Genomic DNA, 27,506 nt, shown 5'->3' with positions numbered 1-27,506 from the left:
TTATCTTAGCAGTAGGACAAGGTAGAGATGATTAGATAGTTTGAAATGGGATAGAGGTAAGATGAAGTTGGTATTATTTTTGTTGCAGTTGAGTGATTGAGTCCAACTGCCATCTCACTCTCTGGCCGTCTACTTTCTCTATAGTCTCATTTTTAATTGCACAATGTTTTTAACAATATGTATTTCTTCATACTATTTTCTACCTGCACTTTGCAGTGGGATGAATCATTTATTATTGGGACAGGTCATCTTCTGATGTGTAGATACAATTCGTATATTGTGATGCAAATAATACACCTACACAATATTTTTAATAGGATTTCCCTAATTAGATATATGATGAAGTCATTTTTCAAGATGTAGGCCTGACACATTTTCACATAAATTCAAGCCAATAAAGGTTGAATGATGGACCATGAAACTGCATCCAATTTTTAAAGTTTTCATGTTGAGATTCCTCTTTTACAAAAGGAAATTAATTGCTCTGTTCAAAAGATGGACTAGTAATGCTTCTAATTTTCATTCAACACCTAAGAAAAAAAAAATGTTTAGATGATGGGATTCTGTTTGCTGCCAATTCACACATGGGTTACCAAAGTTACTGCATAAAATAGAAAATATTTTTAAAATACAATTTCTATAAGAACAGATCATGTTCATCATTTATGGACATAGCTATTTTTACAAAGAGGGTAAACATATTTTTCCTTACCTAAAAGGAAATAAAATCGTGCTCTGGAACACATATTGCCATATGATGACTATCAAAAATTCCTAAAAGTTGAGTGAATGTTTGCGTTTTATATTCAGTCAAGGACCGGAACCACGGACAGTTTCATCACTTTAATGAGTTTAATTATTTATACCAACAAACAAAAAAAGTCTCTCTCCCCCCATTGCTCTTTCCATCATCTCCTTTGTACAACCGTTCTGTTCCCAACTATGACTTTTTACCCTCCGCAAAGGGCAATGAAAATAAAGCAGGATCACAACAAATTAAAATCAACATTTTACAGATGGGGCGGGTTGGGGAATTAAATGAAGGTTAAATCATTCCTCTTTTGTGGAGAAAAAAAAATGACATCAAGGGCATGAAGTATGTCCCCTCAGTTTACTTAAACATCCACACACACGACCATCCACACGCCATCAGTCACCTATTGTTTGTCAGACTCGCACAACAAAGTAACACAGCCTCCCATTTGCAGTCATACTCGTACTGAGAACAGAGAAGGAGGGGGTCAGTCAGACGAGGAGATGGTTCAAGTCACAAGACAATCATTTGTTTCTGCCCCCCCCCCCAGATCCCCCAGTCACAGCAATGGCGCCAGGGCTCATCCCTAGTGTGATGACCCTGTCTTGGCGCCAGGGCTCATCCCTAGTGTGATGACCCTGTCTTGCTCCCCAACACCACCACCACAACCCTATGGACCCATGGCATTAAACATTCCCTTCACATTGAAGTTAGACAGAGACCTATAGCTGCGCCTATAGGCTAGCAGGTGTACCCGTGTGTACATATAAATATATACATACACACACACAACCATGAACTGGAAGGACACTCCAATGTCTGGATCTAAAGTACAGTATCTTGGATGTTGGAACATTTACATGTGACAATGTTGGACTAAAAACAAATACAATTAAACTAAAGCCCAACCTACCTCTGGTTGACCATTAAAATAAAACAAAAAAAACACCCCGCCGAATACTATACAATAAATATAAACGATTATGAAAACATTTCAGTGGAGGGGCTGAGGAGGGGGCGAGCGAGGGCCGAAATATAGAAATGGAGGGAGAGAGAATAAAATTGAGAGAAACATTTTTGTTCCGTTTCCTCTCCTAAACCAGGGACAGAAATGAAATCTTATTTACAGACTGAGACTGAGAATAGAGAGCCAGGCTCCTGTCTATTAGAGGAAACAAAACCAAAAAATACAATATAATAATAACAAAATAAAAGGTACTTGATATTTACAGTTTAGCAGTGACAGAAAGAGGGGGAAAGAAGGACGTAGGAGGAATGAGAGGGGGGAAGGCTCCTAGAAATGGTGGCGTAGCATTTTTCTGAGAAGGGGGCGGCATATGTTTCTGATCAGACTAATATCTGCCAGTGGAGCTTATTGATCATCTTGGGTAAACATGCATATCTGTGGCGGTGTGAAGGTTAAGTACTGCTCCCGAGGTAGCGGTGCAGTATTTTTCTTTTGGGGTGGGGTGTGTAGTTATAAGAAATTATATAAGCTAAACAAAAAAAAATTGGGACAAGGTGGAAGCCTAATAGGAGCGACAAATGTAGTACTGCTTGTCACAAGTAGATAATTGTAATACGTCACTTTCCCCCATTGCAACAAGTCTGTGCACGGGTTGAAGAGCAAGGGTCTCTGGGTCTCACTGCCTCCACTCCGGACGATGGATGGGTTTACCAAAACTGCCGTCAATACCGGTGCCTCATTAATCCTTGCATTTCCCTAAAAATAATTATTAAGACGTTTAGAAGAAAGAAAGGGTTTGTTCAATAGACTCAGGCTCGCTCTTCCGGTGGGACACCGTTTTAAGACCTTGAGTCTCCCCTCGTCGAAACACTGCAGCGGCCACCAGCAAAGCCGTTTACCACTGGGTATTAAATCAGGATAAAACCATGTATTTTAAAACACCTATCCTTTTCCATGTTCTCTTTCATTCACCATTCAGCAGAGGGAACACCTGAACAAACTCCACAACGCCACAGTGAAACCTCAATTCTACCTAGGATGATTGTCGATATCACTCACCTCTCAAACATGGCCCGTATCTCCCATACTCAGGCCAATCAAGGCCCATTCACATTCACGTAAAATCATCTAATTTGAATAAATAACAGTTGATAAAAGTTGATAAAAGTCAATTGTGGTCAAATAAAATACAGAGATTCCCTACTTTTGGATATACAAATATGTGCACAGAGATTAGCATTGCTACCCCCTGGCCCCACATTTTTTTCTCTTCCTCATTCCAACAGGCTAGACAAGTATCGCACAAGGCATAAAATCCCTACCTACAATAACCTGGATAATGGTTAATTTGAGGACTTTAAAACACCTAGACTCTCCTTAAGGCCAACGCCACTGAATCATCCATTTTCACCAGAGACTGTTGACATCTAGGGATTAGAGAAAAACGTTGAGTGTGCTGTGTGAGTGGATATTCTTGAGCGGTACGGAGCCCGGAGGGGAGGGGGAGAGGAGGAGAGGGGTCAGAGTGGAGGAGGAGAGGAAAGACGAAGGAGGGAAGACCAGAGAAGGGGGGCAGGCAGCGTGATTAGGGAGGCTCAGGTGCTGTTGTTGATGGATCCAGGTGCTGAGCTGGGTAGAGCAGGACTGTCGGAGACACTGCCCTCTGCAGGGGAAACAGAAATGCACACGTCGGTCATCCTAAATCACCAGTATTCACATAGAACGGTGGCCTGGGATCAAGACAAATCCACATTTATTTTTTATTCACCCAGGCATACAACTGGCTCCTCTCCCGTTCAGAGAGACTTCAAGCAAACCGTGGCCAGGTTGGGCTAATCACAGCCATTCATCTAATATGTGGTGGGTTTAAGAGGTTGACTGAACAGAGGGTCCTTTTGAGAGCGCCGTTGAGGCAAATTCAAATACTACCAAGATGGCTCCGAGTGATGTATCACACACAATACACCCCACTGATTCGTTGTAGGTCTATAGAATAGTGTCAAGGTATTTTGGTCTGACGCAGTTAATAACGCCCCGTAGAGATATAAAACTAAGGGTTCCAGACCAATACGCGTGTGCGAATTGGTCTGGTGATGTCAGGCTTATAGAAACTAAGGTCTTAACTAATTGAAAATCTGCCACAAAATGGCTATCCTTCTTCCCCCATGAAATATTGGTTTCACAATGAATCCGGATCTATAAATGGCAGTATTTCAAAATATCAACACCACTACTGAAAATAAAACTCAATACCAATATCAAACATAGTAATGTTGTAGGACAAGGAGTAGGGTATCTTTCATACATACCATGTGAGGCAGGTGACGTCTGTGCGCGAGCATGAGGTGGAATGAGTGTTGAGTTCAGCTGGGGCTGAATAGACAGCTCTATAAAACCAAAGGACAAAAAAAAAAAAAAACATATCAATAAACAAACCAAACACAAACCACTAATATGACACGAGCTCACAGACCCTGCCCCCTACATAGGACCCGGTCAACGTTCCCTAAGGTCAAGGCAGGAGGAGAAGGAGGAGGAGCGCGGCTAGGCAGGGGGTCCCTTACCGACGGGGCTGAAGTTGAAGAGCAGGGGCAGGTCTCGACCGCTGGGCAGGCGGGTGCTGGGCTGGCGCAGCTCGTCGAAGAAGGCGTGCGCGCAGGCCTCCAGCGGGGACAGCCTGGTGACCGGCGTGTACTCCAGCAGGCGGGAGCATAGCGAGATGGCTTCAGGCGGGGTGCGGGGCTTAAACACCTTCACAAGAGGGGACAGGTGGACATGAGAAGATGCTGCTGGGAGGACCGTGTCCTCTGACCTCCTTTTAGTGTAGGGCTTGAACGCGTGCATGAATTAGGGGGAAAACACCATTGACTTTATTCATGAAATACCTATGAATGCTGAATGTCAACCCTCAAAAACATTTAGTTTGGCCAACATACATGTCTTGATCTCAAGTTGTAAAAGAAAATGAAAAAGGATTCAGGCAGTTTGCAAAGAATCCAGGACAATACGGACCTAATTAAAACTCTCAGGATGTGAAGAAGACATGTGTAACATAACCAAGGTCGGGGGCCTGGAAGCATTGTCCCCCAGAAGAAGGTTTTAGTGATTTTGAATTCAGAACAATAATGCCGCAGACTGAAGATCTTAGTTGTCTCTTAAATAGTCATTTCAAGTCGATAGTCTAGTAAGAGAAATTATATCAATACATTTTTGGAGACAGAAAATGGTTTATGTTCTCGGGCTGTGGGATTGTAACCTAAGAAACACAGTTGACATTGTGCTACTTTACAGATAATACAAAAGTGTAATAATGAGTATTTAAAATTTCTTCACATGCAAATCAAGAAGCAGGTCACCTGGTAACGACAGAGCGGTTCTGAATGTGTCTATCAGACCAGGAAGGCGAAATTTAACATTTAAAAAGAAAGCAGTTGAAAAAAAAAAGGAAATCAAATGCTAATTTGTGCTAGTTCATGTCCGCTGCGTTTGGATGTATGGAGCTCCCTTGAGGGAGCAGTTAATGTAAATAGAGGTAGCAGAGAAAATTCACCTTTCCGGGGAATAATCACAACAAGCTTTCCATTGACAACAGGCTGGGAAAGATTTGATGGGAAACCGTCAGGGAGAATTTACCAAGACACACTTAAACTTTGAAGTGGCTTGGATACTTTCTAAACATCAACCTTCTGGATCGTCTCTGGACTGAATTGCACCTTAAAGTTACTAGTTTGCATTCAAGTTGCCGGGTAAACAGATACTGGAACCGCATCACAACACCCTGCCATGTAAAAAGGTACAATTCCCAATTATATTTTAAGAAACTTTGAGAACAAGTGTGTGGTAAGCCGTATTTCCCAGGAGTAGCTTCGATGTGCAACCGCGGTACATTGTGTGTGTAGTACTTTGTATCCACTCCCTGAAGGCATTGTGGGCATGTCATCAGTTATTACTCTCCCTCATATGCATGCTAGCTTTCATCTGAGAACCAGAGGCATTTCTGCATGTAACTAAACTGACGGCACGTAGTCAGTGTCTGAATGAATCGCACTGCTTATTTCCTTCACCGAGCAGAGGATATCTTTAAAAACAATAATCAACACGAATGATATGACTGTTTGCTATAATCTAAAGTATTCCAGCCACAAATGTATCATTAGCCAAATATTACTTTGAAGACGCGCTTCACTGCAAAACACAGGATACTTTTAATGTACTGCTTTGTGCGTCGGATTATGACTCATCTTTTTAGAGCGTCTTTCGTGAGTCCTCTCACCGCTATGCTCTCCACTGCCCCACGTGTTGGACGGATCTATATGTCTTGGTAATGAGCCATGATCGTTGTTCAACTTTGCCCCTTTCGCGGCGTCCCCTTTTCAAGCTCCTATAGCGTTTTTCTTTTTGGGTGCAACAAGAGTAAGCGTATACAAACTGGTTGTTTTCTACCAAAAAAACAACAACAACAATTATAAACTATGCTTTTATACCCCACTGTGAATGATCATAGACTTGAAGACTGAAGCATGCAGTTAGAAATGTGAGCGAAGATAGCGGCTGCGTTTCAGGCACTGTGATATTTCCTCAATCTATCCCGCTCCGCCCTTCGGATCTCCTTCTTGTCCACAGTGTACTCGGACAAGTCTGGTGGACTGGGTCCCCCAAATGCTGCTCTTTCATAAAACCCGCCAGTGTGCGAGTCAGACATTGTGAACTAAGGGAATTACTGAATTCTTACCACAACGTTAATTTGGTAGCCTTACATGCACCCACCATTGAATTATAGAATTACAGAATTATAACTGGGTGCCTCTTCGAACCAGTGGATTTGTTAATTTGAGGGCACTATAGAAGAACTCACCTAGACGGGGCCGTTTGTATGCCCGTACTTGGGTCGGACACGACATAGATACAATCACAGATGGAATTGGATGGATGTCAATAGCTCGCCAACTAGCCAATTTAGGAACGTGTTAACACTGCCAAAGCGGTTGAGTTGAACTGAAATCATGGCTGATTTGAAACTCATCAGACAAGATCCACAAATCAACCTGGGGTCTTAGCAACCAGCAAAGTCCTTTAAGCTCTAGACTTTAGCCAACTAAGTAATCCGGAAATCCTGCGTCTTTTAGATATTCACACACCCTATTATGACCCGTCTTACTGAAAGTTAATCAAATAACTAAATTATAAAATTTCGAAAAATATTTCAGGTTTAGCTCTGCATTAAATGCAATACAGCTGACCAACAGGTGGCCATGGAAATAAGCTGCCATAATCAGTGGATCAAAGCACTAGGCTGCACAAGGTTACAAGCTTATGCGCCTTGCAAGTCAACAGAAGTCCTGACTCCAGAAAGGGGAAGTACCTTAGTCCAGGGATGTGCTTTGATCTGTGGGAATTTGAACTCTGTATAATTCGGGTTCATTTCTCGAATCTGCTCTCTCGTCGGAGTCCCAAGCACCTGGAAATAAAATGAAGGAGCGGTAGGATGGTGCATAGCGGATATTTGCAATTCAAAGTTGTTTACACCTGCACAAAATATAGAGCTTGAGAAATTATGCTGAAAAAACTATTCTAGTAATGGCACCAATCATTTTAATATCAATTTTCATTTTGCATTATTTTGTTCGTGTTGCTCTACTGTTGTCAGGTGGATAAATATAATGTGAACATATAGATATGGAGTTCGTACATAGATTTTTCTGTACAACTTTGTGTGCGGTTGAGAGATGGGCTAAAGATTTAGGTTCAGGAACTCGGCAGCAGTTTAACTGCTGCCGACCACAGTTCAACCTCCAGACATAGGGAGCAGCATATGAGATGAGTGTGTATATTTCTCCAACAGTGACATTAACTATTAAGCCCCCCCACCCCCCACCCCGCCCCCCGGACACTAAAAATAAATAAGTTTGGCCAAATGACTACCCAGCAGCTCCCTACAGGGATGCATGTGTCCCCAGCCCTCCAGACCCACCTTGATGATCTCCACGAGCTGGTCCACCCCGCTGTCCCCGGGGAAGATGGGCTGTCCCAGCAGCAGCTCTGCTAGCACGCAGCCGGCGGACCAGATGTCGATGTTGGATGTGTAGTCGGTGGCGCCGAAGATGAGCTCGGGGGCGCGGTAATACCGTGAGCAGATATAGGACACGTTGGGCTCGCCGCGGACTAGCTGCTTGGCACTGTGAGGAGGAAGAGGAGGAGGAGGAAGGGGCGCCGGGGGGTGAGGAATGTCAATCTTAATCCATTATTCAACCGTCTGACAGATATGCACAGAGACAGTCAAGATAAAGAGTAAGGAATACACAAGTCATGACAGATTGACAGCAAAGAAGAACACAACAGCACGAAACTCAGAAATAGAGCCCTGCCATCAAGGAAAGTCCAGATGGGAGCGGAGAGGGAAAGATCCATGGGCGCGGCCTCCTACTGACCTGCCAAAGTCACAGAGTTTGAGGATGGCGGTCTCCGGGTCCACCAGCAGGTTCTGGGGCTTGATGTCTCTGTGACACACGCCCTGGGAATGGATATAAGCCAGACTGCGGAACAGCTGGTACATGTATACCTGAGGGAGGGAGGGGGACACGGAGAAGAGAGCCAGTCAGTGTTTAACAATTTATATAGGGCTGGTAAAATATGAGGTGTGCCAAGCCAGGCAGGTAAATGAGCATTCATGGTTGGGAGCTCCATAATGGCTGCCAACCACGGTCTGCTCTGGTAGGCGATTGCATTAGAACACCTCAGCGCAGACCAGAGTTTGTAGTAATGGTCATTTGAAGAAATGGAAATTTCAATCCTGAGGTCCATTACCACATTAACTATAAAAAATAAATTAATTGTGACAGATTTATAACCATCAAACAAATACTAATAGGCTGCGAGTGTATCAATGCAACACGATGCAAATGCCTCGTCATTTACTATAAACAATGTTGTCACATCGCGTGGTTGGCTTCTAAAAAAGGAATATCCAGGATGGATGAAAATACAATGATCTCCCAAATGAAGATTCATTGTTGTGAGTCAAAATAAAAGACCCAAAATGTTCAAAGTTAACTATACAGTCGTATCGTTAGTCTGTGGTAGAGAGAAGGTAGGGCATCCTGGTAACAAATCATTTCACCATCATCACCATCAACACCACCATTATCCCCCACACCACCAAACCCAGGTGACAGCAGGCACCCATTACAAACTTTTTGGAGAAACAGGGAGGCAACCGGAGGGGGTGGGGAGTATAGCAGGGGGGAGTGGGGGTTAAGGGATCAGTGGGGAAGGGAGGAGTATCTCTAGGCCCACTGTAATGAAACCCCAAGGCCAAGGGAACAGCGCTCGTGGGAGATCAAAGGACGGTGCAGGCAAAGGCGGGGAGGAGGGGGCTGGGGGGGGTCAGTGCATATCAACATCACAGGGTAACAGAAGGCTGATGCGGGGAAATGGACCATGCGACAGCCTAAATGTCCTCTCCTCTGCTGCAAGCGTAGTAAACAGCCATGCACGTGTCCATCGAAACGCACACGACGACCACCCTTTCGAAGTATTACAAACTAAGTATCATGGAACCACGTGGCTTTCATAATCCTAGAACAGTGAGCTTTTGACAAAAAAAAAAGATGGAAAAAAAGGGCATACTTTGACCATTTACTACAACTTTAGGCCAAGAATGAACCGTGTTCCTTCCAGTCTCTATTGATCTCCCTTCAAGAGCAACTTGAGTGCATCAAAGAGTTCCACGCATTAGAGAGCGACCTCACACACGGTTTACAACAGAGGCCAATACTGCCGAGGAGCAACCTGAAGGTAAACACAGCCCACCAGATCAGCCTGCCTACCTTGACGTAGATAATTGGGATGGTGGTCTTGGCTTTGTTGAAATGCCGGGCCACTCTGTACACCGTCTCCGGGACGAAGTCCAGCACCAGGTTCAGATATACTTCATCTTTCTGGACGGTGGGGGAAGCAACAACAGGCAGTCAATAGTGTTCAGAGAATACAGAAGTACACCATGCATTAATATAGTATATAATGATACGTTGTCACCAATCCCTGGTTAAAACGGGCAACAGAGCGACTACCAGTGCTCTGACATTACACACAACCCCAATCCAGCTCTGCCATTTCCACTTCAGACCACGACAGCACATGATTTGGTGTATATATTATATTTTATTTGCGAGTGCTGAAATATGTATACACATTATTAATTATCTTCTTTTATTGCTAGCGTAATCATTTTCCTTTGGAGAGTACACGGCTAACTTAGACAGACTGACAGACATTCATTTAAGCTAAAGCTGCATATTGCACATAGGTCGCCTATCAGTAACAATCAGACCCTTGCGTCACACAATGTAGCTTATTAGGCCCAGCAAGTTTGGTAGATATACAGAAATTCTTTTCTAACAGAGTTTAGGGATTGAGAGGGAGAGTTTCATTAAAAGTAAATGACCAAATAAAACACTCATCACAAACCAACATTACACAGAGGGCTACAAATTTTCACTATCAACTTAAAGTGATTATGAACTCAGTGTGGCGATGTTATGAATCACAATTGTGAGTCACAGACCGGGTGTGTCTCCCCCCCACTTCCAGGCCCTAGCCATAATGAGTCAGCCCAAACACACCTTCTCTCCGCTGGAGTAGAAGAAGTACCGTAGCCGGACGATGTTGCAGTGGTCCAACTTCCTCATGATCTGTAGTTCCCGGTTCTAGAGCCACCGGGAGAAAAGGGGGGGGGGCAGCGAAGCCAAGGAGAGAACATGAAAGAAAACAGAGTATGAGTATTCCTTGCTCACAAGATCTTTCCTTTTTATAACCGGAGTCATTTGCATTAACCTCCAGCGTAGTGGGTGAAAGAAACTGCTTGGTAAGCAGGTCCCTCCAGAACTTCCAGTGTGCTGTAAACATCCAAAGTGACCAGGCTCGTCTGACCTACCTTAAAACGCTTGTCTTGGAGAACCTTCTTAATGGCCACCATTTCCTGGCTGTCGATGAGGCGGGCCTGGTAGACGACGCCGAAGGAGCCATTGCCAATGACTTTGATGTCAGTGTAGGACACTTCCTGTGGGCGATCCGGACCTTGGCCAGGGGTGGCTACCACTGTTGTCACCTTGCCACTGTCTCCTGTTGAAAGAAGGTGTAAACACAAACACGGTTAAAACGCTCAAAGAATTTTCCCCTTGGGTTACAGTATGGGCCTCATAATTACACCTCTTACGTATTTTGTTCATGTGGTTTTGTTCTTAGGAAATTTGTTCCAACAACTTTCTGATTCTCGCTGGTTGCAATAGAAACCCTCTGATCCACAATTGTGGGACTTTTAAGGGCATGAACTAAAACCCACTTTGAAGAAACTCAGGCATGCAGCACTGTCATGGATGTTTTACCACATAATTATTTTGGGGAAATTCAAACTCTTTTCAAACTCTTCTTGTTGTCTTGTGTGGACCAGTGGTGGCAGGCTTTTTTTTTTAACAATGTCCCCGGGGGGAAGGAGGCTCTAAACAACAGCAACAAGCGCTTCTCATTTCATCCCAGTGACAGTGACCTCAGCAGCAACAGCAGCTCCTCGACAGTCACAGCCCTGCAGCTGGTAATAAGCGCCTGATTCTTCCCACAGCACTTCACCCTGCCGCCTCTGGGGAGAAAACCCACTCGCCGGCTCGATCTGGGCCCGAGCTAGGCTCTGCACCCTTGAACTCTGACGCGGCCTCCAGCAGCCCCATTCCAATAGCTTCATCATGCAGCAGCCACTGTGTTAAGACGAGGGCGTCGTGAGGTAATTACGTGGATTATAGCAAAAGGCGGCAGGCAAGGCACTTCAGAGATGACTGCATAGGAAGGGAAGGAAGGAAGAAAGAAAAGGGTGTGTTTTTGAGCAGTGAAACAGGATCCCTGTCTGCACTTATGTTCGACCTTGTGGCAGGTATGATCCGTGCTCCGGATTTAACAGTGAGCGACAGTTCCAGTTAGCGCCATACAGTAGCTCGACATGTCTGGGAGTTTGGTGTGTTGCCCACAAATGTGGAGGATTGGGAATGATCTGACACGCGTCACTGAGGGTTGGGGTTGGTGGTGGAGGAGCAGAGAGGCGGGCCCTTGCCAAGCAGCTTGTCAGAGCCTGTGGTGTGACGGCATGGACAGTAGTGGCAGCACACCCTAATGTTCGCCCATAGTCCATCCGCCTGTTACAACAAGACGCTATAGTCGCTTTGCCCGATAGCATCTAGTTCACCAGCAGAATCCATTTACGTTAATGCCACAGTGTAGGCACTTTGAATGGTGCCTGCTGACTGAAACAAAAAGTTATAAACTGAACACATTCAATGGTTTGAAGGCATTTTCTTTATCAGTTGCCCTATTTGTAATCTGTATTAAGCAAATTGGTAATGCACTATCTGCCGGCTTTCTTTTTATTACTGACAGGAATCATGACTGTAATTCTGAAATGATAGTGGGATTTTTTTTTTAAATGACCAAGACTAATAGCTCATGCACTAAGCTCCAAGGTTCTCTCCAAATCAATCAAGAGTTATACAAGTGAGGTCACAACCTTTATCCTGGCCGGCCCTAGACAATAAAAACGGAATAATACAAAGACTAAAAAATCACTTTCCCACGTCCTACCAACAGCATTCATTTAAGAAATAGTGGATATAATACACAGTCCCATCTCTGAACCTGCCTCCTCATAAACGTTCATGTCCTAACGTTGGACAACATTAGTAGTGCAAGTCACCGCAGGATGCTGTTGCCATTGCAGCTCCTCAGCATCACTCTTCTTCAATCTTTTTCAACAAGTTGAGGCAGAGGGGACTGCATTAAATATAGAGCTGCCATGGCATGATAGTCCTTTGAATAATGAATGTAAAGATGAGCACTCTGACCAGCTGCGAGAGAGGTGCTTTGGTTTTTGTGGAAGTTAACGCAAACCTCACGTCTAGCAGAAACATGGAGGGAGAGATAGACGGGAGTGATTGAGGTCCCGCCCAGGATTCCGTTTTTGTTTTAGTCACGGGATGTATATTGTGTTCAGTTTCTTTGGTGAATGGTTTCTAGGAGGCGTGGCGGAATATGAATTGATAGTGAGGATTAATCTTTACTGAAAGAGGTCAAGAACATGATGCATATTAATGAAAGCTCTTAGTCCATAACAGATGTTTTTTGTGTGTACCCGTGTCCCTGCTCAGAGACGACAAATTATGGTAAAGTGCAAACCTAGCTAATATTTGGCATTAATGATTTACTACCAACAGACTTTTACACACAGTTGTACAAAAAAAAAACCTCTACTGTAGGAGCCCAGACTGCCATGGCTATTTTAGCAAACATTGAGAATGCCAAAATGTTTTAACATGTATGGGTCAGTGAGTTTATTAGAAAACAAAAACACAAAGATTTTGAGAAAAAGACAATAGTGACCGAATCTACATCCGGGTCTCAGGCTATGAGACACATCCTCACATGCAACTCAAAAGTCACAACTTTGACCGAGTAGTCTTCTCAATAAGTAGCAAATGCTAGCATGTGACAATTTATGGCTTTATTCTGCCATCTGCATACATATCTAGACTTTCTAGGGACACATCCAGGTGTGAGCATTGCAAGCAGCACTAAGCTAGCTGACACTGTCCAAACAGCAGACGGAGCAGAACTATAACTACCCTGTGTACAATTTATCTTGACCCTTCCCTCTAGAACATTACGTTTCAGGCTGCAAATAAACTCTTAGCGTTCCCTCTTTTATTACATTTCCCCCCCAACGAGTCTAACCCTTTTCCCAGAGCCCCACACAGTTTAGGGGCATCCCCTGTTTATCGTAATGATTATCAGCTCATTGATGAACTATCATTTATGAGCTCAAGGCTATGGATGCATATGTTCCAATAATGCCATTTAATATTGACACAACATATTGGACTTAAAGAGTGTAATCTATCAGAGTGTATATAGAATACAATACTCCCTGGGCCTTATCACATACACAGCATGTTTCCCAATCAATGCACATTGAACTGATCTGTACCAACCAGGATGATGTGCTAAAGATCCCCCACTATCCAACACTTCAAGCCTATGACCCAGGGACGGGGATAAGGTATTGGGGGATCTCCCACTCTCTAGGCTGTGTTTGGCTCGGCTGATGGGCAAAAAGCTGGTTAAAGAAAATATATAGTAAAAAATGTATCCATCCAATCCAATCCATATATACATAAACACCCAACCACTTTCCTGAAACATTTTTCAATCATTCTTCAATATCGGTCAGTTACTATAAAATGGCCAGCACCTGTTTCAAGTCATCGCATTTTCTAGAAATCACATGTAACATTATCGATCTATCCATAAACGCACTAACACAATTTCAAATTCTTCCATATTGGTAAGTTACAATAAATTGGTCAGTGCCTGTTAAAGTCTTCAACTCATCAATTGATCTCTGATGAGGATCCATCAGTTCATCTATGTTATAGCAGAACTTCCTGGGGGAGACGTCAGATTCTGGGCCGGAAACCAAAAAACTGCAGGAGGAGGAGTTACACTTTGTTTCCGGTTTCATTCAAGATATTCCACAGACAAAAAATTATTTGCGGACGTGGATGAAGCGTTCAGAACATCAATTAACATATTTATTTTCTACAGCGGCCAGTCTGCCTATTATTAATTTGACAGGTAGACATATTTTTATCGTATTCTACTACTGTCCGAATTTATGTTTGTCAATTACAGATCAGGCAACATGTTTGGTCGAAACCAATATGAATGAGAGATCTGTGCTCTGTGATCAAAGTGGTCATCTTACAATCAAGTCAGATTTGTAAGATGACAAGTTAACTACCTGACTCCAATTATTTTTTCATGAGATTCCCCTTTGAGGGGGATTGGAGGGAGAAGAACAATAGCAATAATAAAACAAGTTGTTTTGGTTGTCTGGTTGAAAGGCCACGGGTAACTACAACAAAACGTTTGGTATCTTGCTAATGATTGTTTAAAGTTTAAAAAGTTACATTGGCAACAAACTGTCATGAATTTAAACATCCAGCCCCTCAGCTGGTGTGTGCTATATAGTACATTTTGAAAAGGAAAACCTGAACAAAATACATTTCAGCTTTTAGTTCATTTCTTTGATTAAGCAAGCAAGCATCTAGTTTTGGGAATTAACACATCAAGAATAAACGGATTGACAGTATACTTGGAAAGTTGGGAGGACGCTGAAGCTTGCATAAACTATGGTTGTTTTACCGTGTAGGTATTTAGGTTAACCGCACTCAGAATCAACTCCATAACTAGTAAGGGGAAGGTTCGTTATGGCAGCTATAGCATGTCTAGGAAAAGGCTTCCAAGGCAATGTCTGGGTTGGGGACGACGCCTTATAGTTAGTTTTCAGGTCACCCCCTTCTGCATCGCTTGCAGGCTGGGTATGAATTGTCACAAGACCCACATAATCGTTACACTTTCAGGTCGAAACTTGCTTTTATGTTAGTTTTTGTGCTACAGTACAGCATTTTTTCAGGAATGTTAACGGTGTTATAATCCAGTCCACACGAGAAGCTAACGCTAAGGTATGCTATAGCTCTGGGCTCAGACGTCCCTTACCGAAAAACACATCCAAGCTATCGTTAGCCAACTATCTCACTAGCTAACTTATATTAGCAAACTAGTATTGGTTATAGCCGAGTAGGCTGGCTAGCTAGCGTTAGCTTCACCGTAGCACACGGATCGTTGGTTGGCAAACGCTCAGCCTCAACATTATAAAATGTTGAAAACTACATTTAAGGTCACAACACAATATTTGATACTGACATTTTATCTACTTTGTATCGTTACAGTGAACAAATCATACATACTGGATAGTTTCAAATTCCCGAAGCTCGTCGAACTGCTTCCACTGGCCTGTGAAGCCCCAGTTTTTCCTGCCGAGCTTCCTCCGGCTACTGCCGATCCGGCACTGGGTGCAGCAGCTCCGATAGCTCCTGGAGGCTCAGCAAATGAGCTGGTCCTGGGCCGCCCACTGCCGCTCATATTTGTGAAAACTAATGCCGGGGCAGGGGGTACTCCTTATAAAGAGCCAGGCAGGCACAGACTGAACCTAAACTATTATTATCATAAGATTCGATACAAATTAAACTACACTCACAGCGTTCTCTACAGGTAACTCTTCTCCCCTTTCTTCCTCTGTGGAGCAGTGATGGTGGGGGGTGGGGGGGAGGCGGACAGGGACTTGACGCACAACAACGTGAACGTCGGTTTGACTCATGGATAATGTAGTCAACCAATTCTGAAGGGGCCAAGCAGTAAACAAGTTCAAATTATTTATAAAATCGTACCCCATACCCACTGCAAAAGTGCGATACACAAAAAAAACAGGACTGTGAGTGAATTAAAAAGTGTGTTACTATCAGAGACACGAGTTATTGTATATATTATATATATACAGTTATAACTATATAACTTTCCGTCTAAATAAGATAAATCGATATCATGTCATGTTTTTATATTTAAAGGGCATTATTTATTATTAAAAAAGAATAACCAGCAATTCCCACAGCAAAAATTGTGTCAATGTAAATGTCAAAGAAAACTACAAGATCCACAACCCGAGTGAACGATAAATGATTGTCAGATTTTCTGTCCAATCACAGCTCCCGAAAAGTCGAGCACTACTGCATTTGGGCGGAGCGACTTATCACAAGAATGGAGGCGAACGGCGGGCAAACGTTTAATTTCATGCATTGAAATGTGATTTAATACTGGCGTATTTTAAACTATCTGCTCCCAAGGTTGTGACAGGAGGTCTGCGTATCGAGAAAGAAACGCTCGGGTGAAGTGCGAGTGACGAGCACACGAGGGATAGTCCAACGAGAGTAAATGAGAGGTAAGAAAAAAAGAAGGGCCCATCCTAGTAGCTGTAGACTCGCGGAGAAAATTGGGTAGCGCCGCCTGACGACCGCCGTGCGCCGGGGAGCTACTCTCAGGAAATTGCGGTGCCGAGTAAAAGGTTTCAATATCGGAGGGAGCGCCGCCAACAGCTCTGTCTATGCCATCGCATACTTCAAGCATAGCAATGAGGTACATTTGTAGGTGAATTAACATTATTAGCAATACTTGCTCGACTGCTGGATCGGTAATACAAGACATTCGTGTAATTCATCGTGGATTCATTTTGATGCCTCTTATAAACCAGTACCAAGTGTTTGTTTACAAACGAGACGTGGAATATCACCTGTATCATGAATAACGTTACGATGGCCGCGGTCGGCCATATATCACCCCATTAACACACCCGATGGACTAATTAATCTTGTATTTGTAACGGCAGGGTCAAGTTCATAGTCAGAAGTCCGTTTTTATGCAATTCAACAGACTACTCAAACTTATGGACACAAAACTAGGTTCACGTTTAAGTAAACCGCACCAAGGCAAAACATTCCCTTCATGACCAACTTCTTCAAGACATCCTAAACACGAGCTACGCAGCGATGACTGAGCCAGGGGAAGACGTGGAGGGTGTTTACGTGGAGCACCAGTACATGTGCAGCGAGTGCCAGGAGCTCTTCAACACCCTGGAAGATGTGCTGGTGCACCAGCAGATCCACAACGGGGTTGAGGGGGATGGGGAGCAAGAGGTGTCCATCCAGGACATGACTGAGATGGAGGAGACCCAGCAGTACCAGTGCCTGGAGTGTGGAGCTCTTCTGGTGAATTCCGATGAACTACTGCAACACCAGGAGATGCACATGAGAGAAGCGGGGATGGAGGTGGAGCACCAGGGTAAGGGGGAATGGTTGGGTTTGATTAATTATTCATGTCTGTTAGGATTTTATGGTGTCATCAATTCTTTCACCTAAGACGAGTACGACATTTTCGGGGGGTATGACAGAGTATGTCATTTTTTAGGTTTTAGCTGACATTTTCTATTCATTTCAATTAATTCAACATTGTCTGTTTTTTTGTTGCTTGTTTATAAGTGCATGAGTTCATCGTTTTCTGACCTGAAACTCGTATTCCAGTGCAGTATATTCTTAGGCATGTTTGTTCCTTCAGAGCTCTGTGAGGTCCTGGAGACAGACGAGGCGGGAGCAGAGGACTCCGGGCCGGTCAAGTACCAGTGTCTGGACTGCCTGGCTCTTTTTGACTCCCCTGATGTCTGGCTGGAACACCGAAACAGCCACAGCAGAAGTAGCACACACAGCAAAATGGTGACCGCCGTAAGGACAGCGCACATGCCCATGTTGTACTCGGCTGCACACATGAGTGTATTTTTTTCTTTTGTCTTTAGGAAGACAAAAGCTCAGTGCAACATGATGATGAAACATGTATCGTTGCCCTGGCTAGTCAAGTTTCTCTTCTCCTCTTTGCTCTAGGAGTACGTGCTGCAATCCGATGGGACCATCACTCTGTTGAACAGTGTCCAGAACTATGTGTTGAGCGACCAGCAAGCAGAGGAGATCCTGGCTCAGGTAAACTTCTCCCATTTGGGTCATGGTGCGGGGGAGTTGAGCGGATGTTTCAGAGACATTAACTTTGTTTTCCTTTCCCTCAGGTTCTCACCCAGCAGCAGCAACAGCAGCTACAGCAGCAACAGCTACAACAGCTGCAGCAGCAGCAGCAACAAAGACAACCGAAGAAACGACAGATTATGTCCAAGCCGCCTAACGCCGCCATGCTGTCCGCCGTCTCTCCAAGCCTGGGCTCGGCCACCATGCACCTGCAGATCCTCACGGCCCAGGCGCTGGCGGACGGCTCCACCACGGGCAACACGCTGCGCACCAAGACGCTGCCTCCCCTGCTGTCCACCCTGGGGCCGGGCTCCTCAGGAAAGGTGGGGCTGCTGGACAACGGCCTCCAGAGGCTGGAGATAAGGCTTGCCCCGGGCATCCAGGGGGATGCGCAGCAGCAGGCGGAGATGGTGGTCATCCACCCCTACGAATGCTCCGAGTGCTCCCTGCTCTTCCAAACCCCGGAGGACTTCCTCCAGCACCAAGGGGAGCACTTCCTAGGTCAGGACAAGGAGAGCAGCGAGGCGGGAGTCATGAGCGGCTTCGAGGAGCTGAGGGCGAGGGAGGACGCAGAGAGGACGGACGAGTCCCGGTTGAGGCTCGCGGAGAAGAGGAACGCCATCTGGGCCACGCCCCAGCAGTGCGAGCTGTGCAACCGCACCTTCACCTCCGCCAACCGGCTGGCGGCTCACAAGCGCGTGCACGAACAGGGGACGCACGAATGCCCCGAGTGCGACAAGGTGTTCAAGAAGGCGACGTCACTGCAGACGCACATGCGCACACACTCTGGCGTGGCCAGGTACCTCTGTGTGGACTGCGGGCACGGCTTCACCACCGAGATGACGCTCATCATGCACAGGTACACGCAAGGCATTAAAGGCCCCCCACACTAGTCCTTTAAGTTAAGTAATCGCGTCACACTGCAGTGGCGGAGCCCCCTGTATGGGATTACAGTGCAGACCGTGGTTGGCCCCAAAAGAGGTTCCTCCATGTTGATTTATCCCCCTCATTTTCTACTTTCTTCTTCTTAACAGGAAGTCCCACATCGCCGACCCCTTACACAAGTGTCAGGTCTGCAGCAAAACCTTCACCAACATGACCAAGTTCCTCTACCACCGCCGCACCCACCTCAACCGAGACCCGTCTGCCCAGCCCACCCCCATTGCTTCGGTAAGAAATTGCAATATGTTTGTCCTTATTCTGTCCTCACGACGCATGGCATCCTCTTCAAGACATTTTGTGAACGATAGGCCATGAATACGTTTGTAGAGGAAGGCTGTAAATAAAGCACCGTCGTGGGAATAATGGAGGGAGATGCACCATAATTCAGTGAAGCATCTTTAACTTTGTTGTGCCCCCAGGATGAACATTAATCCTCAATGTTGTGATTGTCCTCCACCAAGTTCCCTTGCAAAATTCATCACCTTCTTCCATTTTATATTGGACACATCTGTTTCTAACCAGATCACTTCATAATAAGGCGCTCATACAAATATTTTACTATGTACTTGGAGTATGGACCAAAAGCTGGAGGTAGGGAGTCTTGTATTACGATGAGATGTAACCATCAACCTTTGTTCATCTTGAAGGAGTCGGCCCCCAGGAGGGCGTCCCTGTCGGCTCTGACCATCTTGCAGAGGGCCAGAGAGAGGAGGGAGGCCGCCAGAATGCTGGAGGAGCCAAATGAGAACAATGACCTCCTCGCTCCTCTCACAGACGATCAGATGCAGCAGATGGAAGAGGAAGGGGGTCAGGGGGAGGGAGGCGAGGAGGTGAAACGGGCGGGAGGCGGACTCCTCGCTCTCTCCTCAGACTCCAGCAGCCTCCTCCAACAAGCAGCCACCGAGGTGGGCTTGGTTGACCACCCCGCCCCCAATGGCGATTCTGTCTGCGCGTCCTCTGAGTCGCAGGACCCAGCGGCGGCCCCTGCCCCTCCGGCTAGTGCCCCCGACAAGGGGGCCTTCTCGTGCCGCTCCTGCCCCAAGACCTTCTCCTCCCCGCTGCAGCTCGCCAACCACCGCCGCAAGTTCCACGTGCCGGAGCGCAGCTTCGTGTGCGGCGTCTGCTCCAAGTCGTTCAAGAAGCAGATCCACATGCGCAACCACCTGCGCACGCACACGGGGGAGCGGCCCTTCCAGTGCTCGGACTGCGGCAAGACCTTCTCGTCGCTGGCCAACCTCATGCGCCACAGCCTCATTCACTCTGGCGTGCGGCCGTACCGCTGTGACGTGTGCGAGCGCACCTTCTCCCAGTCGTCCAACCTGCGGCAGCACAGCCTGTTGCACGACGCCCCCGCCAAGCTCACCTGCCCCGACTGTCCGTCCGTCTTCGCCGGGCCCTCCAAGCTGGCGGCGCACCGCTACACGGCGGCTCACCCCGGGGCCCCCGCGCCCTTCCCCTGTCCGCACTGCGAGTCGGGCTTCCTGACCCGCAGGCAGAGGGACTTCCACTGCCTGGAGCAGCATGCCAGCCTGCTGGAGGCCGGGGCCCCGCTCGGCACCGGAGACCCCGCCGTCGCCGACGCGGGGTCCGGGGCCTCTTCCGCCCACACGACGGAGGAGGGGGAGGCCGGGGGGTCGTCGGCACTGGTGCGGGGAGGGCTGGACTGCAAGGTTTGCGGGAAGAAGCTCAACTCCTTCCCCAACCTGAGGCTCCACCAGCTGAGCCACCAGGCGGCCGGGCCCGGGCGGTCGCGCGCCGGCACCGGAGGCGGCGGCGGCGGCGGTGGCACCGCGGGCGGCAAGCGTCCCAAAGCCCACCAATGCCCCATCTGCGGCAAGCTGTTTGTGTCGTCGTCGGCCGTGGCGCTGCACCAGAGGGTGCACACGGGCGAGCGGCCCTTCCCCTGTCAGGTGTGCGGCAAGCGCTTCCGCCAGAACACGCACCTGCGGGAGCACCTGCGCACGCACTCGGGCGAGCGGCCGTTCCGCTGCGAGGTGTGCGGGAAGGGCTTCATCCAGAGCATGCACCTGGCGGAGCACCGGCGCACGCACACCGGGGAGCGGCCGCACGCCTGCCCGCAGTGCGGCAAGGCCTTCAAGACTTTCTCCAACCTGAGGAACCACAAGAAGACCCACGCTCGGCAGCAGAAGCTCCAAGAGGAGGCCGCCCAGGTGCCCATGGAGACCAGCTCTGCCGTGTCGCTGGTGGACGGCGGCGCTGGGGAGCTGTTCAACGGACAGCCTCAGATCATCCAGATCCAGGCCTCCGACTTGCAGCAGGTCGGCTCCTCACTGGGCTCTTGTGAATTGGAACTGTGATGTGGATAATACTTAAATACTTGATGTATATAAAATCGCTTGTTACCTCATCTATCCCTACTGTAGCCCATATTGACCTATCTCTTTGCCCTCCTCCTCCTTCCTTTCAGGCACAGGGCACACCTACCATCATGTGCAATGAATTTGGAGAGACCATCGCCATCATAGAGACGGCGGAAGGAGGAACCCTGGCGCTGGAGCAGGCCCTGGAGATCTACCACACAGCGCTGGAGAACGGCCTCACCATGGACACGGTCACCGTGGAAGGCCTGCAGCTTCTTTGAGGCCCAAAGCATTTTTCAGACTGACTAGTCCCCAGCTAAAGGATAAGGCTATTCCAGAATCATTACTTGAAGCCAAAGGAGAAAGTGACATTACCAGGGCCAATAGTACTCCCCCAAATGATTGACAATCACAAATATGCTTAACTGATAGATCTCCGTTCAACAACTCAGTATACTAATATTTAACATTTCATATTGAATGCACATTTAAATCTGAAGAATAATAGCTGAGACTTAGGAGGAAGTCTTGTTTGTTCTACTTGATGTTGATGCCAATTTTTTTTATTTTTTTTACTTTTGTTGGATCTTCTGGAAGTGAGGCTTGAATATATGTATTCTATTGTAAATAGTGGAATAAATTGTTTTGAAGAATCTTTCTCAATGTTTCCCGTGTCTGTTGAAATAATCTTGAACTGCTATGCTAAGGGATACAACACACACGTGTTTGATGTACTAGTTTTACAGAAAATATGACAGTGTAATAACGCCTCATTGGATTACGCTTACGCTAATTTGTCAGTGACATAAGACCCATCTGGGCTTGCAACTTAACAATATTTTCAAAGTCGATAAATCTGATCAGTTTCTCGAATCATTTAGTCTGAACATGTTATAGCCAATCCCATTTCAAGTTACGTGATCCGTGATGTCTTAGATGTGCTTCCTTTATCTCACAAGCAGCCAAGGAAGACTTAACGTTTCCTTTAATGATCCATTGAACCAAATATTTGATTCTTACTGCAGAAAATGTTTACTTGAACCATTCAGTTTATATCCCAACTAATCGTTGCAGCCTTAATACCCATTATGTCTTTATGCAATTGAGAACTGAGAACTGAATTGAATAATGAAATTAACTGAAGAAAATCGTATAATAAATGATTTATATAAACTTGAGTGATTTCATTTTAAGGCACCAGTAAAACAACCAGATAGGACATGAGTTGAACATCTACTTTATTTGTATACTGAAAGGTACAGATACAAACTTAAATTATTCATATAAATTCCTCTCTCACTTACTGTAGCAGCAAAACAAGGAGAATAATACAAAAAAAAATTATCCACTTTTTTTTCCTCCATACCATGTCTAACCTTCAGTAATGGGCATCTTTAAAATCAACGTATATTCAATGACACATTTTTCCTCAATATAACGAGTCTACTGACTCTACAGTAATTATGTACAACACAACCCAGTCTTGCACAAAGACAACCGATATAATATACCCTTACCAACCCTCTTTGATTAATTACCCTTGCCCTACTTCCCCCAGTTTCTCTCCATCGATCCAGATGGCCGTGCATGGAGTTTGCAATAAAGTGACAAAGGAAGGAAGGAGGGAAGGAAAGAGGTGGAGGGAGGAGGAATACAAGCAAAGGGATGAAGGTTATAAAATCCAACTTAATAGTGAGGGAGTAAAAAGAATACAGGGTTGTCAAAAAAGACATGACTTATTACTCTTTTAAAAAGGAATATAAGGTCCCACATTTAGAGGATTTTTTTTTCCTTTGTGACAATCAAGAAAACAAGTGCACCACAGGTCCTATGTTGAGGTGAGGGCAACCGAATGAAAGACTAAAATGGAGGGTTTGTGTAAGTGTCCTCACACACCTGCCTCAAAACTAGCTCTAGAAATTAACGGTTGGTCACAATTAGAATAATATCCGTCAGTTAAAAAGGACCAGGTTTTACTTCAATGACACAGTAGAGTATTAAAAACAAGAGAAATACAACAAAACTGAAGTATAATGATAATATTGAATAAAAACTGGTAATAAAATTGCTTGGCAACAGGAGGGATTAAGGCTGGGTAACCCCAACCTCCTTTATATATGGATTTGTGGTTGAGGCAACTAATAGGATTCAGTCCAGCTGTGAACAGGATGTGCCTTTTTGACTGGGGCCCACGTCTTCCTTCATGGCGAGCGAATGAGGCACAGGAATGCTTGCTTTCCTAGTTACTGGCATCTGCTGAGGTCAACCACAGGAAGGGATGATTGATGTCGGTTGGCCATGATGAAAATGACGAGGATAATGATGATGGCACTGCCAAAAATGTCCACATAAGATTAGACCGTTTGGTTTGAACAGACCTCCCCCGAATGTCTACAGTTAAGCAATAAATTGGGGTGAAAAGAACTCCATGAAAGGGCCATTCTGAACCATCCCCATAGCAACAGGTTATCTCATCCAATGAAACAGTCCCCAGCCGTTGAGGGCCCAGCCCCCATAATGTCCAGCAGTGACACACACACACACACACACACACACACACACACACACACACACACACACACACACACACACACACACACACACACACACACACACACACACACACACACACACACACACACACACACACACACACACACACTTTGTTCATATCCTGCAGTCTGTCGCTGCTTGGTACTCAGAATTATTTATACTCTAAATAAAAAATAATAAAACTAGTTTAACTGACTAAAACTACTGACTTCTTCCACAGTCTGAAAAGGGGCCACAAGAGCCTGTAAGTCCCGACCACAGCCCCAGTTGCTTCAGGGCCAGACGAGGTCTAGGTGAACACAATGGTCTGCAGTTAACTGGCTTCAATGGAGGCCTTATCCAAGGTTGTTCATACAAACAAGAGTGCTGAATCAACTGTGGAAATACAAGTCCACAGGGTGTAGTGTGCGTGTGTGGTTATGTGTGGGTGGTTATGTGTCCGTGTGTGCGTCATGGTATTGTGTTAACGGTGTTTTTTGTGCCACTGGCATCTCACATGTAAATCTTTTTTGGTACAGGGCTTATTAACGGCTCAAATGGATCAATGCCCGTCGTTGTACACCTTATGTGTGTCCTCTCCTCTGTGAAGTCGGCCACTGAGGATGTAAAGATGGGAGGAAGAGACCAGAGAGGTGAAGAGTGCGACCTCTGAAACACCCCGGTGGTGGCGGGAAGGGGGGCAGGCTGGGTGGCGGTGAGGCGTGACTCTGACCGTCGCTGATTGATCCGACAAATCGAAAAGAAACCGATCAGCTTCCCTCATCTGGAGGAGTCCTGGGACTCCCGGGGATCTCCCGGGCTGTGCTCTCCTGGTCGCTCCCCGTCCGCTCCCCCCGGCTCCCCCCCTCCTCCTCCCCCACCGCCTGCCCCGGACCCTTCTCCGGACTGGGAGCCAGAGGGCCCAGGGAGCGAAGGCATGGAGTCCGGACCCCCGAGGCCGGAGACCTCGGAGGGGGCGGCGGTCTGCATGATCTTCTGCCTCACCTCCCGGATCTTCAGCTGCAGGCACACCTTGGTGGGGAAGATGTCCGAGTAGCGCGTCTGGAAGGCGGCGGTGGCCTGGGCTGTGAGGGGAATGCAGCGGTCAGCTCGGCTCTTTACATATCTGCCTTGTGTACAGTGGCTCTTTGTACTTTGTTAATTAGAGCGATCCCTGCACAACTTTGGACAAGGTAGCCGTTCTCACACACCGCAAATAAATAAAAATGTAGCTGTTTGACACCTTTATCCAAAATGACTAAGAGCGACTTTCTCTTTTCGTATTACATTATGTGTGTTAGGAATCCATTATTTTATTTCTCTGGACCAGCCTGGGCTACCTGAAGGGAAGAAGCCGTGCTCCTGAAAGAGCTGCATGACCAGAGCCCTCCTCTGGTCCAGGGTGCGCCTCAGAGACGAGTAGGGGACCTTATCGAACTCCAGCTCCCCCAGGATGTCCTCCCCGTCCGTGCCTGGGGAGAGAGCTTGTGTTATGGGTGGGAACAAGGTCAGCCTGGCCTGTGGTTTGTGTGCGTGTGTGTTTTCCTGTGGCTAGGAATCACATATTTTTCACGGTATTTTGAATATACAAGACCTTTATGAGCCCTTCACAATCCTTTTAAAATCGATCTAATTCCTGTTTCTCATGTTGTCTGAATTGATTTCCCTGGTAGACCCGACATGTTGCGGATGTCCTTACCTGGCCGGTCGAAGGTGAAGATGTCTCCCTCACACTTGGCGGCGCTCTTGGGGGTGTTGGGCTCCGAGCTGCAGCTGGAACGGCGCCGGCTCTTCCTCTTCGGAGACACCGGGTCCTCCGTGGACGAGTCCAGGTCTGGGGGGGCGGAGGGGCAGACGGCAAAACCCTCTCAAACCACATCCCAAACCCAATGCAGAACTCTGATCACGCATGGGAAACTGTTGGTGGTTCAGATACAGGATTCAACACAGTGCTCATGTTACTCCCTACTCCAAGACCCCATCATACTACGCAGTGAGAGTCCACAATGATCACCCCAGGTCAGGAGGCCTGGAGCGCTCCGGCCTCCAGGCCAAACCCAAAGCCGTTCAATACTGGGACCGAGGAGGTTCATCAGGTCGTAACCCAGGCTACGACCAATCAGGGGAACGGCCCACCGTCACCCCCGCAGACACAACGCCACGGCGCGTGGTGAAACAGGGAGAGCCGCCGCGTCCCTCCGTCGGCCCCCTGACTCCGAAGCGCTCCCTGGGGGGACCCACCTGTGGAGTTCTTCCTCTTGCGGCGGTAGCTGCCGAGGATGGCGCGCGGGGAGGTGGCCATGCTCTGCAGCGTGGGCGAGGGCAGCACCTCCTCCGGCCGGAACTCCGGCAGTTCGGCGAAGCGCTCCTCGAAGTACACCTCCGACAGTACCCTGCCCGACCAACACGGGGACACGCAGAGGACACGTGAATATACACAGGCTCGCCTGGGGGCCCGCCGGGAGGGCGGCAGTACACATGCTGCCTGATCTATGGCATGAGAGGGTAGGTCTCTCTTCTATGATGCTTCATACCAAGCGAGCCTGGGATATTGTTAGTGGGTACGTCGGTGAAGACTTTTCTAATTCACAGCGGACACAAAGGATCAATATAAACTCACTTATCCACAGAGTCAAACGTCTTCTTGAGAGGCGGGGGCCGGGCCTTGATCTTCTTTGGTGGGGGGGCTTCTTTGTCGGTCTGCGGGGGGGGCAGTGCCGGTTCAGAGGGGGGAGGGAGAGGAGAGGAGGGGAGGGACTCCTTCCATCCAGTCTGCAGAGGAAAGGACACAGCCACGGAGACGCTGATGAGAGAACTCCTCACCACCAAATAGTTAAGGCTGGGCAGTAGCTACTAGAATGTGGACAGTCATTTAATGATATACATTATTTGCAAAATGTATTTATAAGAATAAAGATTACTGGCTGCTCTGGGAATACCGTCGAGTGACTTCCATGCTATTTCCACATTATTGATAGGAATTGCGTTATTTAACCTCAGATTTAAAACGTTTCAACAGATATCGTGATGTATATCCTCATCCTGATGATGAATGCCTTAATGTACATCCACACGCCACACCTCACCGAGCTGTGACCCGGCCCCCTACCTCTCTGCTGGCACTGCTGTCCCGGCTGCGGCTGCTGGAGGCGTCCGCGGCGCTGGTGCCTTCGGGGTGCTTGTCGGAGGAGGACAGCTCCTCGCTGGGGTGGGAGGACGGGGAGCCCGCTGGCTCGGGCTCAAAGGAGAAACGAGAGGCCGCTGCCTCCCTCTCTCTCTCCCTCTCTCGGTCCCTCTCTCGCTCCTTCTCCCTGTCCCTGTCCTTTCCGCGGCCCCCTCCTTCATAGTTGCCCACGGGGATGTTGGCCACCATGGCCTTCACTTTCTGAGGGGTCCTCGCGGAGGGCAGGGGGAGTTTGGGTGTGCCCGGTGCACTGCCTGTTAAATGAGATGACATATTTCTAGACCTGATATCAAGTAATGGAACTCAGTAA

At 47.0% G+C, this 27,506-nt stretch overlaps 3 protein-coding genes and 1 long non-coding RNA gene across 8 annotated transcripts in view; 1 reads left to right on the top strand and 3 right to left on the bottom strand.

Annotated features, from left to right (window-relative positions):
- Nucleotides 1-828: 828 nt before the first annotated feature.
- On the bottom strand, nt 829-15,931 carry gsk3ab (glycogen synthase kinase 3 alpha b). 2 transcript variants are annotated; one of them, XR_009527945.1, is made up of 11 exons: nt 15,566-15,931; nt 10,654-10,841; nt 10,343-10,426; nt 9,548-9,658; nt 8,150-8,280; nt 7,693-7,897; nt 7,084-7,179; nt 4,286-4,472; nt 4,031-4,108; nt 1,410-3,384; nt 829-1,371 (listed from the first exon to the last, which is right to left on the bottom strand). XR_009527945.1 is itself a non-coding variant. In XM_060064156.1 (10 exons), exons 1-10 carry the CDS (start codon nt 15,738-15,740, stop codon nt 3,317-3,319), a joined length of 1,323 nt encoding a protein of 440 aa, XP_059920139.1. In that variant the 5' UTR covers nt 15,741-15,931; the 3' UTR covers nt 829-3,316. The 2 variants fall into 2 exon arrangements, 1 of the variants encoding a protein (XP_059920139.1); XM_060064156.1 differs by having other exon boundaries at nt 829-3,384.
- LOC132467088 (uncharacterized) lies at nt 10,976-15,555 on the bottom strand. The gene is made up of 2 exons (XR_009527948.1): nt 13,491-15,555; nt 10,976-13,457 (listed from the first exon to the last, which is right to left on the bottom strand). It is a non-coding gene; the product is annotated as an uncharacterized LOC132467088 (long non-coding RNA).
- Nucleotides 15,932-16,370: 439 nt separating the features above from the next.
- Nucleotides 16,371-22,138, top strand: znf526 (zinc finger protein 526). Of its 2 annotated transcripts, none has more exons than XM_060064126.1 (8): nt 16,371-16,593; nt 17,172-17,489; nt 17,763-17,917; nt 18,083-18,178; nt 18,262-19,076; nt 19,252-19,387; nt 19,807-21,438; nt 21,588-22,138. In XM_060064126.1, the coding sequence occupies exons 1-8, from the start codon at nt 16,587-16,589 to the stop codon at nt 21,759-21,761; spliced, it is 3,333 nt and encodes a 1,110-aa protein (XP_059920109.1). In that variant the 5' UTR covers nt 16,371-16,586; the 3' UTR covers nt 21,762-22,138. The 2 variants fall into 2 exon arrangements, with proteins under 2 accessions (XP_059920109.1, XP_059920108.1); XM_060064125.1 differs by having other exon boundaries at nt 17,763-17,926.
- Nucleotides 22,139-22,701: 563 nt separating this feature from the next.
- The window catches only part of cicb (capicua transcriptional repressor b), a 42,028-nt gene continuing 37,223 nt past the window's right edge, over nt 22,702-27,506 (bottom strand). For 2 of the 3 annotated variants that reach the window (XM_060064124.1, XM_060064121.1), the window contains exons 16-21: nt 27,122-27,450; nt 26,633-26,784; nt 26,254-26,414; nt 25,712-25,846; nt 25,353-25,484; nt 22,702-25,097 (exon numbers count right to left, since the gene is read on the bottom strand). In XM_060064124.1, the coding sequence (XP_059920107.1) occupies nt 24,793-25,097; nt 25,353-25,484; nt 25,712-25,846; nt 26,254-26,414; nt 26,633-26,784; nt 27,122-27,450 (1,214 nt within the window). In that variant the 3' untranslated portion in view covers nt 22,702-24,792. The remainder of the gene's footprint in view (nt 25,098-25,352; nt 25,485-25,711; nt 25,847-26,253; nt 26,415-26,632; nt 26,785-27,121; nt 27,451-27,506) is intronic. The other variant, XM_060064122.1, reaches the window with a different exon arrangement.

The sequence above is a fragment of the Gadus macrocephalus genome, chromosome 11, assembly GCF_031168955.1.
Source record: "Gadus macrocephalus chromosome 11, ASM3116895v1".
NCBI lineage: Eukaryota > Metazoa > Chordata > Actinopteri > Gadiformes > Gadidae > Gadus > Gadus macrocephalus.
The sequence above is the reverse complement of the archived record's forward strand: the minus strand, read 5'-3'. Positions and strand labels throughout refer to the sequence as shown.

Excerpts from the sequence above, each read along its gene's own strand:
- znf526 (XM_060064125.1), top strand. Across the intron at positions 17,927-18,082 it reads ACAGCAAAATGGTGACCGCC|GAGTACGTGCTGCAATCCGA; the intron begins GTAAGGACAGCG and ends TCTTTGCTCTAG. Across the intron at positions 19,077-19,251 it reads ATGACGCTCATCATGCACAG|GAAGTCCCACATCGCCGACC; the intron begins GTACACGCAAGG and ends TCTTCTTAACAG.
- gsk3ab (XM_060064156.1), bottom strand. The coding sequence starts at position 15,740 with ATGAGCGGCAGTGGGCGGCCCAGGACCAGCTCATTTGCTGAGCCTCCA. Across the intron at positions 10,842-15,565 it reads CGGGAATTTGAAACTATCCA|GAGACAGTGGCAAGGTGACA; the intron begins GTATGTATGATT and ends TTCTTTCAACAG. Across the intron at positions 7,180-7,692 it reads AGCTCGTGGAGATCATCAAG|GTGCTTGGGACTCCGACGAG; the intron begins GTGGGTCTGGAG and ends TTTTATTTCCAG.